Raw genomic sequence first — 18,297 nt, 5'->3', positions numbered from 1 at the left:
ACGCCAATTACCATTTTTCTCTTTTATTAGTGTAGATATATATATATATATATATATATATATATATATATATATATGAAAAGGCCCTAGCCAGTTTGCCTCAGTGGATAGAGCATCAGCCTGCAGACTGAAGGGTTCCAGGTTCGATTCTGGTCAAGGGCACATGCCCAAATTGTGGGCTCGATCCCCAGTAGGGGGCGTGCAAGAAGCAACCAATCAGTGATTCTCTCTCATCATTGATGTTTCTATCTCTCTCTCCCTCTCCCTTCCTCTCTGAAATCAATAAAAATATATTTTAAAAATGTATATGTGAAAAAAATAAAACTGTGACATTCGCCTAACCCTAATTTACCCCATTTAGCAAAGCCTCTTCTATCTATTCTCAATCAGCAGCCACAGTGATCCTTTTAAAATATTAGATCATGCTACTCCACTTCCAATGGCTTCCCAAAGCACTCAGAAAAAGAGGTAAAATGTAAAAATATAAGGTTGTTGAGAAGATTTTTACTTATTTTTTTTGTAAAATCTCTTAAATGGCTTAGAAGACCCTGCATAATTTGGTCTTCATTACCTCTCTAACGTCATCTCTTCCATTCCTTTGTTGCTGTGTTCCAGCCAGTCTCAGGGATTTTGCATGTGTTTTTCCTCTCTGTCTAGAATGCTCTTTCCCCCGATATCAACAGTTTACTTCCTTGCTTACTTGATTGAGATCTCTACTCCAGTGTCAGCTTATCAAGACTTCCTCTGAGGAGCCCCCCTTTTTATTGATCCTCACTAGAGGATATTTTTTCCATTGAAATTTTTTTAGGGAGGGTGGGAAGGAGGGAGGGAAAGTGAGAGATACATCAATTGTTTGCCTCCTGCACGTGCCCTGACCAGGGCCAAGCAGAACCTGCAACCCAGGTACATGCCCTTGACCAGGAATCGAACCCATGATATTTGGTCCATGGGCTAACACTCTAACCACTGAGCACACCAGCCAGGGCTGATGACCCTTTTTATTTATTTACTAGAGGCCCGATGCACAAAATTCGTGCAACAGTAGGCCTTCCTTCCCCCAGCTGCCGGCACCGGCTTCCCCCTGGCACCCGGGACCCGGGCTTTCCTTGCAGCCCCAGCTTCATCTGGAAGGTCGTCTGAAAGGAAATCCAGTCTAATTGGCATATTATGCTTTTATTATAGATTTTTTAAATATTTTTTAATTGATTTTAGAGAGGGATAGGGATAGGGATAGGAACATCAATGATGTGAGAGAATCATTGATTGGCTGCCTCCTGCAAGCCCCTTACTGGGGATTGAGCCCGCAACCCGGGCAAATGCCCTTAACCAGAATCAAACCTAGGACCCTTCAGTCCACAGGTCGACGCTCTATACACTGAGCCAAACCAGCTAGGGCTGATGACCCTTCTTAATACTACAAACTTTCACTCCACCACTGCCTACATTTAAAAATATTTTTCTGAAAAACAAATATATATGTGTGTGTGTGTATACATATATTTTACCACTTGGCAGCCTAGATACTTTATTTTTTATCTTTCTCCTAGTAGAATGAGAGATTTATAGCTGTGCTTAAATCATATCTGGTACACAGTAGGTGCTTAGTAAATATTTCTGTTAACTAAATATGAATAAACAAATCGATCAATCAGAGTAACTTTTTCACCAGCCCAATTCCCAATATTGTAAGAGCCATGTTTACAGGAGGGGCAGCCCTTCTTCATACACCTCAGCTTCCTCCTCTAAGGCCTGGGTTTACATTCCCCTGAGCTTCCCTTACCTCTCTTAAAACTAACTGCTTAAATTCCACGATCAGCTTTGTCTTCTTTTTGATTTCTCAATACTTCGTTCTCTCTTTTCACTGCAGGAACAAGTCATGATTTATCCATACCACAAAGGATTCTTCCCTATTCTTTGTCCTCTAATACCAAACTTCTGAGTAAGAACTCAAAAGTTAGGAAGGGTTTATTGTAACTTGAATACCAAAGACAGTAATTCTAATTTTTTACGGGCATAATTAGAGGAAAAGCAAAACTCTCTCTTAATATAAGAATTCTGCCCCTCACCCCTGTCAAAAAAATAAAACCCAAATCATCTCAAAACTCAAAAAGATTTATTCTAATAAATCATGGACCCCAAAACAAAAATAGATGAGCACCCACTTTTTCAAACCCAACACACCCTACTTCTAAGCAAATTCAGTGAAAGCCTTCCACAGAAACTACAAGAAACATAATGCACCAATGGGAAATAGAACCTTCACACTTAATTTGGTTTATTCAAATCTAATTTGGACTTTATCAAGACTTTTCAAGACCAAGTATACCATCATTGAGACTGCAGAGAGTCTTTAAGGAGAAAAGCACAACAGCAGCACTGATTAGCAGACATATCAGTATCACTGAAAGGTCAAGCCAAAGACCAACAAAATAGTCTCAAGAGGAAGCTGTATATGAGGCCGGTGAACTGAGTCGTCTGCCAGTGGGAGCCAATGTAAATGTGAAGGACAGATAACCAACCAAGTGCATAAGACTTATTACAGGCTTCAGGACAACCAATATACAAGTTAAAATATGGCACAACAGTGAAACAGAGAAGTAAGTTCTCAGTCTTCTGAGCTCAAGTTATAAAAGGTGTCTTCTATGTACTCTAGGCCAGCGGTCACCAGCCAGTGGTCTGGGGACCAATGGTGGTCCATGAGGTCCAAAAGGTTGGCAACTACTGCTCTAGGCAATGCCACTCCATTTATTCAACACATACTTATTGAGCCAACAACTCTCTATAAGACTACAGGGATATATATATACTATAGTGAGGTTACTTTTTCTTTTTTACTAAAAAGGACAAAAAGGATTTACACTACATACTGGATCACAGGGGATGTCATTTCAAACCCATTTGTTCAATTCAACTACCATTTAATGAGCACCTACTACGTGCCAGGAATTGTTCTAGGTACAACAGGGATACAGACAGAGTCACTGCCTTCAGAGAGCTCACTGGCGGAAAGGGAAACAAATACTTTCTGCCACAGGTGCAATTTCATATCTAGTACACAAGCAGCAAAGAAGAGGAAGTGATTATTTGGACACTCAGGGAAGATTTCCCAAAGGAAAGGGTGACAGTTGTGCTAGATTTTGAATAAATTATGTATACTCCCCATCCAAAGAAATTGGGAGGGTTTTAGATAAATAAACCCTTTAAACCAGTTAAGCCAGTGGCACTCGGACTCAAGTTGGTCCGAGTCAGTTTGGCTCAGTGAATAGAGCATCGACCCTTGGACTGAAGGGTCCTGGGTTCCATTCTGGTCAAAGACATGTACCTTGGTTGCAGGCTCAATTCCTGGCCCTGGTCAGGGCTGTGTCTCTCCCTCTCCTTTCCACTCTCTCTAAAAACCAACGGGAAGCCCTTGCCCTTGCTGGTTTGGCTCAGTGGATAGAGCGTCAGCCTACCAACTGAAGGATCCCGGTTTCGATTCCAGTCAAGGGCACATTCCTGGGTTGCAAGCTCGATCCCCAGTGGAGGATGTGCAAGAGGCAGCTCATCAATGGTTCTCTCTCATCATTGATGTTTCTCTCTCTCTCTCTCCCCCTCTCCCTTCCTCTCTGAAATCAATAAAAACATATTTTTAAAAATAAAATAAAAACCAATGGGAAAATATCTTTGGGTGAGATTAACAACAACAAAAATATTCAAGTTGGATCCTACTCTGTATTATAATCAAGCTATGAAAACTGGTACCTTCCTCATTTCTAGATTCCTTTTGCCTCTGTGAACCTACAACTAGCCCTGCAGACATATCCATTTATTTCTATCAATGATGTTTCTGCTAAAAGTTCCCTGGAGCATCCCCATGTGAGCAGAGCTGAAGGATCAAACAAGTTAGTGGGCCTATGAAGCTTCAAGAGGCTTCAGATTGCTCCAAATTCCAAAGCAATTCCCTTACAAAAGTCTAAAACAAACAAACAAACAAAAAACACCCTTAGAAATCTAATGAGGGCTTCCAACTCTAACCTTCGATGTTTTAGGCCAAATTTTATGCTATAACCAATGTCTCCCCAATCTTCATTGATCATAAGGGAAAAGTAAAAATCAAAGACAACAGTTCTCAGAACACACTCAATCCTACTAAATACTTCAGACCTAACGCCTTACCTATCTAGAAAAAGAATGAAGAAACAATTTATATGGGGAAGATTTAGTCCAATTTTGATCTTTCACTTGTTGGGATTTAATAGTGAACCTCCCTAACTGGGATCACTGACAAGCATGTCAACCTCACCGCTGGCAGGCCACATGCTTCGTAGGTCTATGCAACATAGACATCTGGTACACTAAAATACACGCTGCTGCTTAATACTCTCACTATTTGTAACACTATTAATTCTATCAGAAGCACCAAGGATCGAAACATGCCTCTTTAGTCTCTCCCCCACTGCAAGGCCAAAGAAGAAACCCTCTCCCTTCAGTAGCCAGTGTACACCCCCCCCCCCCCATCAGTCTAGACTAGTGGCAGCAGCAGCCCAACACTGACACCTGCTGGGGAAATACAAGCAAGGGTTTGTACTGTACTGTGATCATCAGCTCAAAAATGTCATGGCCCTTTAGAAGTAGTAGAAGATGCCAATTAGCACCTGTTTGTCTTAGTGACTTATACTAGAATGTAGCCATTCAATTCATGAGGAAGTGATGGCCCTTCTTTAAAGGGTGTGCACTTATAAATTTTAAAATATACCTCATTTTTTAGTAGAATGTCAGCATTCATGGTATACCTCATCCTCGCTCATCTAAAAGTGACTCCTTACATAATGTAACTTACTGTATTAATATACAATTTTACAATAAACATGCATTTGTTATATATTTTAAATTTTTTAAAGCATATATGTAAAATTGTTTACAAGATGACAAAGGACTTCATTTTCTACAATATACATTTTTTAATGCTATAACTTTATTTAAACCACACACATAGTACTTTTTCTCTACAAAAATTTTTGGTAGATCCTTAATAGTTTCTGGATTTTATTTTATTTTTTAAATCCTCACCTGAGGATATGTTTTTATTGATTGTAGAGAGAGAAACATCGATCATTTGCCTCCTGCATATGCCCTACCTACAGATCCGATCAGGCCAGTGACCTAGGTATGTGCCCTGACTGGAAATCGAACCCACAACCTTTTGGGTATACAGGATGACACTCCAACCAATTGAGCCATCCAGCCAGGGCAGTTTCTGGATTTTATTTACTTATTTAAATGGTTTTTTAATTGATTTTTTAGAGAGAGAGAGAGAAGGAGAGAGAGACAGAAATACCCGAGAGGCAATCATCAATCAGCTACCTCCTGTACACCCACATGTGCCCTGACTAGGAATCAAATCGTTGACCTCTTGGTGCCTGGGACAATGCTTAACCAACTGAGTGACACGGGTTGGGCCATTTTCTGAATTTTAAATTGGCTAACTTTATTAAGAAGTAATCATGCCCTGGCCGATTTGGTTCAGAGGATAGAGCACTACTAGCCTGTGGACTGAAGGGTCCCAGGTTCGGTTCCGGTCAAGGGCATGTACCTTGGTTGCAGGCACACATAGTACTTTTTCTATGTGTGCAGGAGGCAGCTGATCGACGTTTCTAACTCTCTATCCCTCTGCTTTCCTCTCTGTAAAAAATCAATAAAAAATATTTTTTAAAAAAGAAGTAATCATTAATATTTTAGTCACATGAGGCTAATTACATTTAAATTAAAGTTTAAAAATTTAAATGTAGATCCTCAGATAACATTAGCTGCATTTCAAACTTTTTGAATGCCTTCTGTATGTCAGGAACTGTGCTTGCTACCTTCTCAGCTCTCCTGACAAAGAGGAAGAACAGGATCCACAGCTGGCTAGTGGCTACTGTCCTGAACAGCACAAATACGGAACATCTCATCATTGTAGAAAGTTTTCGTGAACAGCATTTCTTGCAGTGGTTCTCAACCTTCCTAATGCCGCGACCCTTTAATACAGTTCCTCATGTTGTGGTGACCCCCAATTTCATTGTTACAAATTGAACATAATTAAAGCATAGTGATTAATCACAAAAACAATATGTAATTATATATGTGTTTTCCAATGGTCTTAGGCGACCCCTGTGAAAGTGTCGCAACCCCCAGGTTGAGAACCGCTGCAAGAAACACGTTGGATTACTTTCAGACAAATTATATAACATCTAGATGGGGGATTGGATAGGAGACAAAAATGAAGTCTGAAAGAAGTCTGGCCAAATATTAATGTTTTAAAATCATGTTTACTATACTTTTCATTTTTATATGTTTAAAGATTTTCATAATAAAAAAGTTAAAAGAAAGGAAAAATAAACAAAAAATGGCTTGCCTAAAGAGGAGATTGTCCCATTAGGAATACATCATGGAGGGCAGCTTGGAAAAATCTTCAGTCATCAAACCAGAGTTCAAATCCACTCAGTGACCTATTATGGGACCTTTAACAAGACACTGGACTTCCCTGAGCCTCACTTTGTTCAACTGTAAGATGGGAAATTTAATAGCTGCCTTGCACAAAGTTGCTGTGGGAAACAGAAATAATCCATGCAAAGCAAGAACATACTACCTAACACATAGTAGGCCCTCAGTAACTGATGTCTCTATTATCAAACAGCAGAGTTTACTTTAAACCATGTAGGTATTTCTCAGAATAACAATGAAGAGGTCCTGTTGGAAGAGGATGGACAAAGGCTGAGCAGAAGTCCACTACTGCTCTGGAAACAGACACTGGTAGGCTTTTAATGTAGTAAATCAGTGGTTCTCAACCTGTGGGTTGCGACCCCTTTGGGGGTCGAATGACCCTTTCACTGGGGTCACCTAAGACCATCGGAAAACACATATATAATTACATATTGTTTTTGTGATTAATCACTATGCTTTAATTATGTTCAATTTGTAACAATGAAATTGGGGGTCACCACAAGATGAGGAACTGTATTAAAGGGTCGTGGCATTAGGAAGATTGAGAACCACTGCAGTAAATGAAGACAATCCTTTTGTGGCTACCTTTAATAAACTTTTTGAATACCTTCTATATGTCAGGAACTGTGCTTGCTACCTTCTCGGTTCTCCTGACAAAGAGGATGAACAGAATCCAAGACTCGAGGTGTAAGGTAAAATATTCCAAAGCCAGAATTTTGAAAATGTTAATCCAGAATTGGCCTCAATCACATGGGCATAGCAACAACCGCTATTTTTTTTATCTTTTATGTCCAACCAAGTTCCCCTGTTCCCCTTAGGAACCACCTACTGTCTTGCATACATCATGCTCTTCCTCCCCTAGTATGGACTGTTCCCCTAAAATAAAAGTTCTCTCTCTCTCTCTCTAAATCCTACCCATCTTTCAAGACATGATTTTGTAATGCTTTCTTTGATTCTTCCCTTTTTCTAAAATTATACTACATTTAATCTCAGAAACTTACAATAAAGCATTCAGTTCCCTACATTTTTTATATACTTTCATGTAAATAAGGCTTGCCTCTACAATAACAATATATATTCCCAGTGGGCAAAAACCAGGTATTTGCTTCTTTTGGGATCCCCACAGTGCCTAGCACAGTTTTGGAAAAATTGTAACCATTCAACAAGTCCTTATTAACTGGGTAACTCTCTAAAGCATCCTCCCAAAATAACAAGTACATTATGTGCACAATCCATATTCCTTCCCTTGCTAGAACCTTATGTCAGAGAAATTTCAGTGGCTTAAACAGAGGATATAATGCAGAACAACATGCTGCTTGGATCCAAAAGGCAGAGTATGGGAGTTGGTGATTACACTAGATTTGACCTTTACAGAATTGCAGAAAGAAGACTCTAATAAATCAAGATAGATGCACACACAGCCACACCTTGAACATGTGGTGGGCTATTTACTATACCCACTCAGTTTCTTCCATGAAACAGTTGCCTGAGATGCCGATCTGAGTATGGAGAGGCCTTCCTTCTATGAATTATTCTTCTTCCCCACCCCAAAGTAAATGTCCATCTGGAAGATCTACTCAAAAAATCTTAACTAAGCAACTAACTTGCTGTCCAAAAAATATATTTATCTCAAAAAATATGAACTATCTTCAACATATATATTATTTTCCTTTCTGTCAAGCTGCATTGCTCCAAAAGATCAGATTTAAGAGCTGAACACAAAGCAACACAAGAAGACCCAATACACTAATCTGCCCCAAGCAGGGTTTTCTTTTACTACTAATTTCTAAACATACTGGGACATTTTCTTGTTTCATAGCCCTGAATATACAATCCTTCAAGAAGTTAAAAAAAGCCAGGCAGAGGACGTCAATGGTTCTATCTCCTCTTCAACTCCTCATGCCCCTCCAACCTAATCTACACTCTCCTTTAAGGTTAAAGGTCACAAGAGCCTAACCAGAAAAGGAGCTAGTAGAGCCAACTGACTCATATTGCTAGGCCCTATCTTCTCTCTGCCACAAGAGCATGATTTTCCAAGAAGATGCAATGGAAGCAGGGAGAGCCAAACCAAATGCATGGGTCTCAGATGCTCCAGATGCAGCCACAACATCTGTAGGACTAAAGGAAGAGATATAAGGAGAAGAGTAAGGGATGTAAGAAAGGACAGAAAACGCCTGCTTACCTCCTGAGTGAATCTTCCTCAGAACTTTCCTCAGGCATATCCTGATGTAAGGCCTCCTGTGATACAGTTCCAGTTCTGCTGGACTGGGTGTAAATTCTTTCCCAGTGGCCTGTCTCCTGGTTGAAGGCCACCCCCACAGTCCTCTCCTCCTGCGGACTAGCAGAGCTGCTCAACTCCAGCCTGCTGGAGCTGGGCGTATGGCCCTCAGTCCGCTCAAGAGGTGGTAATTGGCTGCCACTCGATGGCATGCCCTCAAAGGTACTGGAGACCTGCCAGGAGGAGCTGGCCTCGCCAGAGGAGTAGTTAGGTGTGGTTCTTTCCCAACGCAGGGTATCGTTGTTAAAGGTTAGCAGATTGTGGCAAGCACGACAGTGATTCAGGTGACCACGGGACAGGTTGGAGTTGTTCTCACTGCTGTGTGGGGTGGGCTGGTGGGAGGGGCCTGGCCTCTCAGATTCAATGTTATTATTGAGCATTTCCTGGGCCTGTTGGGTCTGGGGGGGTTCCCCATTCAGGCTCTGGTCCAGCTCCTGAAGCCGGTCATACTCCAAAAAGAAGCGTCTCAGGTCACATGGAAGCTCATGGCGAATGCTGCCTGAGTTGTTTTGGCTGGAGCCATTCCCTCCATCTGACTCAGTTGCCAACCCTGAAGCTGGAAAACCCCTCCCTTCTGTGGCTGAAGTGTACACAGATGCTTGAGAGCCACCTTCCTGCTGCCTCAGCACAGACAGCAAAGTCACCGAAGAGGCACTGGTCCTGGGCGGGGGCATGGATTCTGCCTCAGAGCGGGAGTTCAGACTGAGCACTGTCCGGGTCCATTCAGATCCTGTCAGTCCGGGAGCTATTTCTCGGTGATACCTAGAAGGGTGGCTAGACAAAGGGCCTCCCAAAGAGCGACGGGTGGGACCCAGACTGAGGTTGCGGAGCGTGTTGCCGGCAGTGCTGCTCTGGACTGTACTGAAGGCAGACGGCCGGTTCAGGAGGCCCTGGTCCTGCTGCGTTGATGAGGCCTGCTCCGGGGGATGGAAGGGCTCGGTCTGTACAAAAGAAAAGGAAGGGGTAGTAGCCCTGGCAGAAGCAGGGGGAACACTGTCCTGGTGTGGCAAGAGGGAAGGAACTCGAGTGCCAGAGCAGCGGCTGCAAAGGCACAGGATCCCAAGGTGCTGGCAGCACTCAGCTGTGGGGTAACTGACCCGCTGTCGGAGCCTGATGTAAGCGGAAGTCCTGGGGCGCTCCATGGAGGGCTGAGGGGGAGGCGGTGGGGGTGAGGGGGTAGCAGACTCTTGCACTGTGCTTTGCTCTCCCACCTGGATGCCAGAGGAGCGAGAGGACAGCATGTGCAGGAAATTGTGGAGGAGAGGCGTCCGGCGAACTGGCTGTGATTGCAGCAGGGCACGCTGTCGGTAGTGAGATATTTCTGTTCCATCTATGGGGATCTCTGGTTCATCATCACCCTGTAGTGTGGACCAAGGTGGGATGGAGGCAGAGCAAGACAGTTAGGTAGAACCTTTAGGTAAACCAAGAAAAGCTACTGATAATCATCCAAGAAAAACGTTCACAGACAAGCAACAACTCCACCTCTGAAGTGCTGAGAACTGGCTTCAGATTCAGAATCATCATATGGTATTAAATTATTCCCTTCCAATTAACAACATTTCTGAATGAGTACAGCTGGAAAACCAATTCTCTTAAAAAAGACATCTTCATAACACAGAGGCAGTGAGGGGAAGCAAAATGTTAACCAGCCAGAGGCACATGAATGACAACCTATCCAACACTGCCTGGTTACTTCTAATGATGGAATCACTCGGGTTTTGGAATTGACTCCCCTATTATGATTATGGCTATAACTTTGAATACAGTCTGAAGCTAGTTTTGAATACTGACTGGAGAGAAACACTCGGGCACTGAAAATTAAAGTCTAATACAATCAGAATTACAACACTAGTTTAAAAAATAAGCCACAATTTAGATGGAGTTGGAAATGCTGACTAACTTACCTGCTGATTAGAGGGGTTAACAATTGCTGTGAGTAAGTAGTGTCCAAGAGGATCAAATCTCACCAGACTGAAAACAGAAGAAGAGACAAAGACATGCATAGAGATTATGCTAACTTAGAAAAGGAAACGTGTACAAATTTATAGCAATCAATACTGTAATGTCAGATTAGTTCACCCTAGAGATTTTCAAAACTTTCAAAGAAATTACAATAGTCAAGTTCAATACTTCTTGTTATCTCCTTATACTTGCCAAAATATGGGAATCTGTATCACAAAAATAATTTCAAAAAATACCTAGACTTCATTCCAGGAAGCAGTTACATTAAGCACACATTTACTCATATCTATGAGCTCATCATAATAGCAAAGCATAGAATGCTCCCAAACTCTGCCACAAGTTCAGTTCCTCCCTTATATGGAAGCTACACTGGCAAGAAGCATGAGTCCTGGTGACAATGAACAGTTTCAGCATCAAGTAACTAGCGGAGTCTATAAGTTAGACTAGACTAGCTTATATCCAATTCTAATGCCAAGAGAGCCAAAGGAAAACTGCATCAGCTTTAATTCAGACAATGTGTGTTTTGATCTTGAGGGCTAAATAAATATCAACTGGCATATTTGATGCATACTTACATCTCCCTCTTGCAGTTTGATAAACACAGATAACTAGGGATGAACAATTATCCCTCAAGCTACCCACAACCTGAATACCTTTCCGATCTCTCACAAAAAGGGGCTCTTCCAAACCCAGATAGCTTTGAACCTAAAAAAGATTCTAATGACCCCAGTTTTCAAAGACCAGAAGATAGGCCAATAATGAACAGTTGAAATGAACAAAATTAACTACTTCCCAGCTGACTGGCCAGCTGCTGGAAGAGCAGGAGGAGCACCCTGGCCGGTGTGCTCAGTTGGTTGGGCATGAACCTGTGCACTGAAAGGATGCCGGTTGGATTCCCAGTTAGGCACATGCCCAGGTTATAGGCTCTATCCCCGATAGCAGGCATGCAAGAGGCAGCAATTGATGTTTCTCTCTCTTCCTCTTTCTAAAAATCCATTAAAATTCTTAAAAAAAAAAAAAAAAGGCAGAAGGAGCTGTAGGGATAACAATCTGTCTCCCAGGTGAAAGCCAAGTGTAAATGTTCTCTACCATGCTAATCTATACCAGACATCACTGGTGGACAGAGGACTCACCGGACCCGTTCCATCTCGCTAGCTGTCTTCACCACAGCAAAGGGCTCCCTTCGGCTCCAATCCCAGAAGTGGATCTCATTGGCAGTGGCAATTAGAAGGAGCTGAGCCGTAGGGTGGAAAGCCAGAGAGGCAATGGCATTGTTGCTATCTGTGAACCAGCTTTCACTGCCACCCTATGAATGAACCAATCCCAAATATTCTCAGGTTACCAGCTGCCAGCAAACTGAGATGACAAACTCTCAAAAGGTCCACATTTAAGGTAAAATTACTATGGCAGGGCATACTTTAAATTTGTCCTCTGTAAAACGACGTAGAAAATCAGCGATCGAGCAGTGTCACCAATTTATTAGAAAAATATTACTGTCAGTTCAGTTCTCCAAGTCTTCTACAAGCCATCAGCAACGAGCATCAGTACAGCTCCTATTTCTGAAGCCTGGGAAAACTCAAGCTTGGCGCATGACACGGTGTACAACCCACTAGCCATTCAGTAGGACAAGGAGCATATTGCTTTGAGGATCGTAATCAGAGTACTGTATAATCCGTGCTATAAGACAACAAAAATCCATCCTGAACACATGGTAGAGCATGGACGGATGGAAAAACAGTTAAATAGGGTATTCATCACAGAATGGAGGCTAGGCTTGCTATCATTTAAGTGCGTAAAGACTACCACTTACTTGGATGTAGAGATAAGAACCTGGCTAGTCTCTCCTCCAGAATTAAGAACCCAATGGTAAACAAGTCTCTGAATTGAGAATACCAAAGACAAGGAAATACTTACGTGTAAATCCCAAATCCTAACCTCCCCATCCAGGCAGCCAGAAGCAATAAGGCCTGAGATGGTGGGATGGAAAGTGACACACCATGGAGTACGACGGTGTCCAATCAGTGAATGAACACACTTGCCAGTCTTCACCTCCGTAATATAGATATTATGGTTCACATGGGTGGAGGCCAAGAGAGTCCTAGGAAATCAGAGTACAAAGTCAATGTGAAGCATGTGGGGGGGGAACAAACTATCAGCTTTGGGTGACACAGAAAATTTATACTATTCCTCATCCCAGGACAAAAAAAACTACACCTTGGGCATTACCAACAGCAGAATTCTGATCTTTAAAAGCTTCTGAATTCTCCACCCTGTCCCCAAATGACACATAACCCCTTCTGAGAATATATTTTCTAGCTGGGAAACTATCACACCATTGGTGGCCCATACTGCACACTCAAGGGATGATTATTGAAAAACTTTCCAAGTTTTGTGCCTCAATGTTCTTTGCTTATTCCTACTATTTTTATGGTTATAACTGCTCGTCTACTTTCTTTCCCTTTCTGATACACTGTCAAAACCCTGTTCATACAATGCTTCAAAGAGCCTTTAGGGCAGCGGTTTTCAACCTGTGGGGTCGCGGCCCCTTTGGCGGTCGAACGACCCTTTCACAGGGGTCGCCTAAGACCATCCTGCATATCAGATATTTACATTACGATTCATAACAGTAGCAACATTATAATTATGAAGTAGCAATGAAAATAATTTTATGGTTGGGTCACAACATGAGGAACTGTATTTAAAGGGCCAGAAGGTTGAGAACCACTGCTTTAGGGGTTTGACTTGGAGGATCAAATTAGGTCAAACACACAGAAAGCAATGCTATCACAAGTCTTAAGTAATAGATAAGTACTAGGTACCTGTCTGGGCTGAAGGCCAGTAAGAAGGTAGAGCGTGGACTATCCGGCAGTTCTACTCTCTGGGGAACAAACAGAAAAAGTTAAAAAACATTATTTATAAACTATGGCCCACTCTACCTCAAAAATACATGAATCTGTCTAGATTAGTATTCACAGAGTAAATTATCAAACTGGACATGATGAAGCTACAAATTGAGAAAGACAAATCTAAATTAGCTTTAGGAAAAATGTCTAACTGTAAAGAAAAAAGGTACTTCTAGCCCATAAGTTCTTCCAAATTTGCTTTACCAAATTTCCCTGCCCGGCCGTAGCTGGTTTGGTTCAGTGGATAGAGCATCGGCCTGCAGGCCGAAGGGTCCCAGGTTGATTCCAGTCAAGGGCACATGCCCAGGCTTGATCCCCAAAAGGGGGCGTGCAGGAGGCAGCCCATCAATGATTCTCATCATTGATGTTTGTACCTCTCACTCTCTCTCCCTTCCTCTCTAAAATCAATAAAAAGATATATTAAAAAAACACCTACCTGCCCGGCCGGTGTAGCTCAGTAGTTGAGTGCCAACCTATGAACCAGGAGATCACAGTTTGATTCCCAGTCAGAGCACATGCCCGGGTTGTGGGCTCAGTCCCCAGTACGGGGCATGCAGGAGGCAGTCAATCAATGATTCTCTCTCGTCATTGTTTCTATATCTCCCTCCCTCTTCCTTCCTCTTTGAAAGCAATTGAAAATTATATTTTCTAAAAAAAACTCCCTAAGTTACATAGTATATCTATTCTAGTACACAAAATAAATTACACCCCAACTCTATGTCATTAACCCAACTCAAGGTCCCATTCTACTGTCACCCCTGCACAAACCCAATGTCCAAAGTAACCATTTTTCTTACCTTGCCCTCCCATTTCATCCACCGGGTTTTATCTTCCACCAGCTCCTGCAGAAGCCGCTGAGCTCCAAAGGCCCGAGTGCCCCGTTCTCGCCCCCAGAGTATGCGGACAGCATTTTTCTCTGGAACAACCTTCATGGTGCTCAGCAGCCACTGTAACACCAGGCACAGGAAGAGAAGGAGCAAGCAATAGCTCCACACGCTGAAGCAGCTAAAATGAGGCCATTCAGCTCCTTGTGAGTTGTCTTCATGGAAATCTAAAGTATGAACATTAATGTCAATGAACATTAATGTCAAAGCTTCTACAGAGAAGCTTCCCATTGCAAATACGAATCTAGCCCAAAAAGAAAAGTATTCTTTTCATATTTAACTAGAGGCCGGTGCATGAAATAGGTGGGGTCCTTAGGCCTAACGGGGCAATCAAGGCCTATCGGGTCTGAGCCAACCGGGGCTGCCAGCTGCCAGGTGCAGGACGGGGCCTGCCAGACGTGGGGAGGGACCATGGGAGGTTGGCTGTGGGAGTGCACTGACCACCAGGGGACAGCTCCTGTGTTGAGTGTCTGCCCCCTGGTGGTCAGTGTGCATCATAGCGACTGGTTGACTGGTTGTTCCGGTCGTTCCGTCGTAATGGTCACTTAGGCTTTTATATATATAGACTAGAGGCCCAGTGCATGAAATTCATGCACAGGTAGGGTCCCTAGTGGCTGCTGGCCAGGGGCGCCTCTCTTCCCCCGGCCACCGCCGGCCCCACCCCCTGGTCCAACTCCCAGTGGAGGGGACAATTTGCACATTAGGCTTTTATTTTAAAGGATGACACCTTCTCAGAAATGATCCTTTCCCCAGAACTTTTCTCCAAAAATATTTCTTCCTTAAATTCTGCTCATATCCTCCATAGCTTAGCCTTTTATGTAAAGAACAGACCATTCTCTAAAGCAGTTACTCTGTTCTTATTTTATCAGACAGGAAGAACTTTTGCTACTAATAAAGAGATCTAGAAATTTATCAAAAATAAGACATGACTTCTGTGCCATGCTGCTACCCTAGTCGCTGGCACCCCTTCTTTCACTTGGGCCATCTCCAAACTAAAGGACAGGTAACAGATCTGAAGAGGCTATTACCTGCAGTATGGCTCTTAGTAGTAACTGCCATTCTACTTCCTACCAAAAAGCAAATAAGTACATGAGGACTACTTTGGAGTACCTTTCTCACTCTAGTTTTCTCTTCTCCACTAAAGTTCCAAAGTAGAGAACAGAGGAGAGAAAAAATTTTCAGTTCCTTTTTCTCATCCACCACAATCCCTAAGAACATAAAACTTACAAAATAAAAGTGCTACTAAGATGTCAACTAGCATCAAAATATATATATGTATACAAAAACTAAAGAATTGGCTCCTCTATACAATGAAATATGCAGCCCAATAAAATGGTGTTTCAAAATAAAAATGTAAATGTTATTCATTGCAGCACTGTTTCTTCAACTCTTATGAAAATTTCAAATATACAGAAAAGTTTTTAAAAGAGTGAAACATACACTATTCACCAGACTCAAGAATTGTTAGTACTTTGTCAAATTTGCTTTATCTATATCCATCAATATATGTGTGTGTTTGTTTTTTCTGAAAAACACTCTAACCTTATATACCCCATTATGCATTTCCTAGTAATAAGGACATTTAGCTTCATAACCACAATACTATTATCACACCAATTATCTAATATTCAGTCTTCATTCAAATTCCCCCAACTGTCCCCCAAAAAAACGCCTTTAATGAGTTGGCTTTTTTTAAAATCCAGAATTAAATCAAGACTCAAGCATAGAATTTGGATGCCATGTCTCTTTAGTCTCTTTTATTCTAGAACTACAGGCCCGATGCATGAAATTCGTGCAAGAGTAGGCCTTCCTTCTCCTGGCCGCCGGCACCAGCTTCTCTCCAGCACCCGGGACCTGGGCTTCCCTCGCAGCCCTGGCTTCGTCCAGAAGGACATTTGAAAGGACATCCAGTCTAATTAGCATATTATGCTTTTATTATTATAGACTAGAGGCCCGGTGCACAAAAATTTGTGCACTCGGGGGGAGGAGGGTCCCTCAGCCCGGCCTGTGCCCTCTCGCAGTCTGGGACCCCTCGGGAGATAACAACCTGCTGGCTTAGGCCTGCTCCAGGGTGGCAGAGGGCAGGCCCAATCCCTAGGTGCAGCCCCTGGTCGGGCTCAGAGCAGGGCCGATTGGGGAGTTGGGGCGCCGCCCCCTGTCATGCACAGAGCAGGGCGGATCGGGAGGTTGTGATGCCACCCTCAGTCACGCTCAGGGTAGGGCCAATTGGGGGGTTGGGGCACCGGCCCCTGTCACACTCAAGGCAGGGCCGATGGGGAGGTTGCGGCGCCACCCCCTGTCACACATAGAGCAGGGCCCATCAGGGGGGTTGGGGCTCCATACCCTGTCACACACAGAGCAGGCCCTATCAGGGGGTTGGGGAGCTCCCCCGTCACGCACAAAGCAGGGCGGATCAGGGGGTTGGGGCGCCGCCCTCTATCACCCACAGAGCTGGGCCGACCAGGGGGTTGGGGCGCTGCAACTCTCACACTCAGGGTAGGGCCGATGGGGAGGTTATGGCTCTACCCCATCACACACAGAGCAGGGCCCGTGGAGGGGGGGTTGGGGCACCGCCCTCTATCACCCACAGAGCAGGGCTGATCAGGGGGTTGGGGTGCCGCCACTCTCACACTCAGGGCAGGGCCGATGGGGAGGTTATGGCTCTACCCCGTCACACACAGAGCAGGGCCCGTGGCGGGGTGCGGGGGGGGCGCCGCACCCTGTCACACACAGAGCAGGGCTGATCAGGGGGTTGGGGCGCTGCACCCTGTCACACACAGAGCAGGGCCGATCAAGGGGTTGGGGCACCGCAGCCTGTCACACACAGAGCCGCAGGGCGATCAGGGGGTTGGGGATCTCCCCCCTATCAGGCACAAAGCAGGGCTGATCAGGGGGTTGGGGCGCCTTCCCCTGTCACGAACAGAGCAGGGCGGATAGGGAGGTTGTGGCCCCGTCCCCTGTCACACACAGAGCCGCAGGGCGATCAGGGGGTTTGGGCGCTGCCCCGTCACACTGATCCCGGTGCTGGGAGGCCTCGCGGCTCCGCTGATCCAGGTGCTGGGAGGCATATTATCCTTTTACTATAGAGGATAGAGGCCTGGTGCACAGGTGGGGACTGGCTGGTTTGCCCTGAAGTGTGTCCTGGATCAGGGTGGAGGTCCCCACTGGGATGCCTGGCCAGCCTGGGTGAGGGGCTGAGGGCTGTTTTCAGGCTGGCGGGTGACTGAAGCTCCCAACTGCTCCTTTTTTTCTTTTTCTTTTTTTATTCTGGGCCAGCTTTAGCTCTGGCTCCAGCTCTGAGGCCTCTGCTGCTGAAAGCAGGTATCTGGTTTGTTTGGGTTCTATAATCGAAACACTGTATCAACTCTAGCTCTGAGATCCCGGCGAGCTGAAAGCAGGTTTCTGGGGTTTTGTTTAGCTTCTATATTTGTAACAATGTTTCAAACTGCAAGTTCAGAGGCCGGCAAGGCAGGCGGGGAACCTTGGTTTCCTCCGTCACTGAAGCAAGCAAGCCTCATGTTAGCTTCAAGCTGCCGGCCGCCATCTTGGCTGGCAGTTAATTTGCATATCTCACTGATTAGCCAATGGGAAGGGTAGCGGATGTACGCTTACCATGTTTCTCTTTTATTAGATAGGATGGCCTTAAGTTTTGTTTTGGTTGGTTTTGTTTGTTTATCTACAACATAAGTTTTTTTGGTGTGTGTTTTTTTACAACACAAGCTTTTTTAAAAGACCAAGATAGTTGACTTACAGAATGTCTAACATCCTAGTTCTATTTAATTGTTCCTTCATAGTGCTATTTAGCTTG

General features: G+C 43.9%; 1 protein-coding gene across 15 annotated transcripts in view; it reads right to left on the bottom strand.

The window, feature by feature from the left end:
• AMBRA1 (autophagy and beclin 1 regulator 1) overlaps positions 1-18,297 on the bottom strand; it is a 173,907-nt gene that overhangs the window by 128,897 nt on the left and 26,713 nt on the right. For 7 of the 15 annotated variants that reach the window (XR_004970529.1, XR_004970528.1, XM_036326040.1 and 4 more), the window contains exons 2-7: positions 14,403-14,656; positions 13,522-13,580; positions 12,617-12,800; positions 11,836-12,008; positions 10,645-10,711; positions 8,645-10,098 (exon numbers count right to left, since the gene is read on the bottom strand). Coding sequence is in view for 13 of the 15 variants with exons in the window: in XM_036326040.1 (XP_036181933.1) it covers positions 8,645-10,098; positions 10,645-10,711; positions 11,836-12,008; positions 12,617-12,800; positions 13,522-13,580; positions 14,403-14,537 (2,072 nt within the window). In the remaining 2 variants the exon portion in view is untranslated. Of the gene's footprint in view, positions 1-8,644; positions 10,099-10,644; positions 10,712-11,835; positions 12,009-12,119; positions 12,403-12,616; positions 12,801-13,521; positions 13,581-14,402; positions 14,657-18,297 lie in introns of those variants that run through there. The other 8 variants (XM_036326044.1, XM_036326048.1, XM_036326041.1 and 5 more) reach the window with 7 other exon arrangements.

The sequence above is a fragment of the Myotis myotis genome, unplaced genomic scaffold (genome assembly GCF_014108235.1).
Source record: "Myotis myotis isolate mMyoMyo1 unplaced genomic scaffold, mMyoMyo1.p scaffold_m19_p_10, whole genome shotgun sequence".
Classification (NCBI taxonomy): domain Eukaryota; kingdom Metazoa; phylum Chordata; class Mammalia; order Chiroptera; family Vespertilionidae; genus Myotis; species Myotis myotis.
Note: the sequence above shows the minus strand (reverse complement) of the source record. Positions and strands in the feature narration are given on the sequence as shown.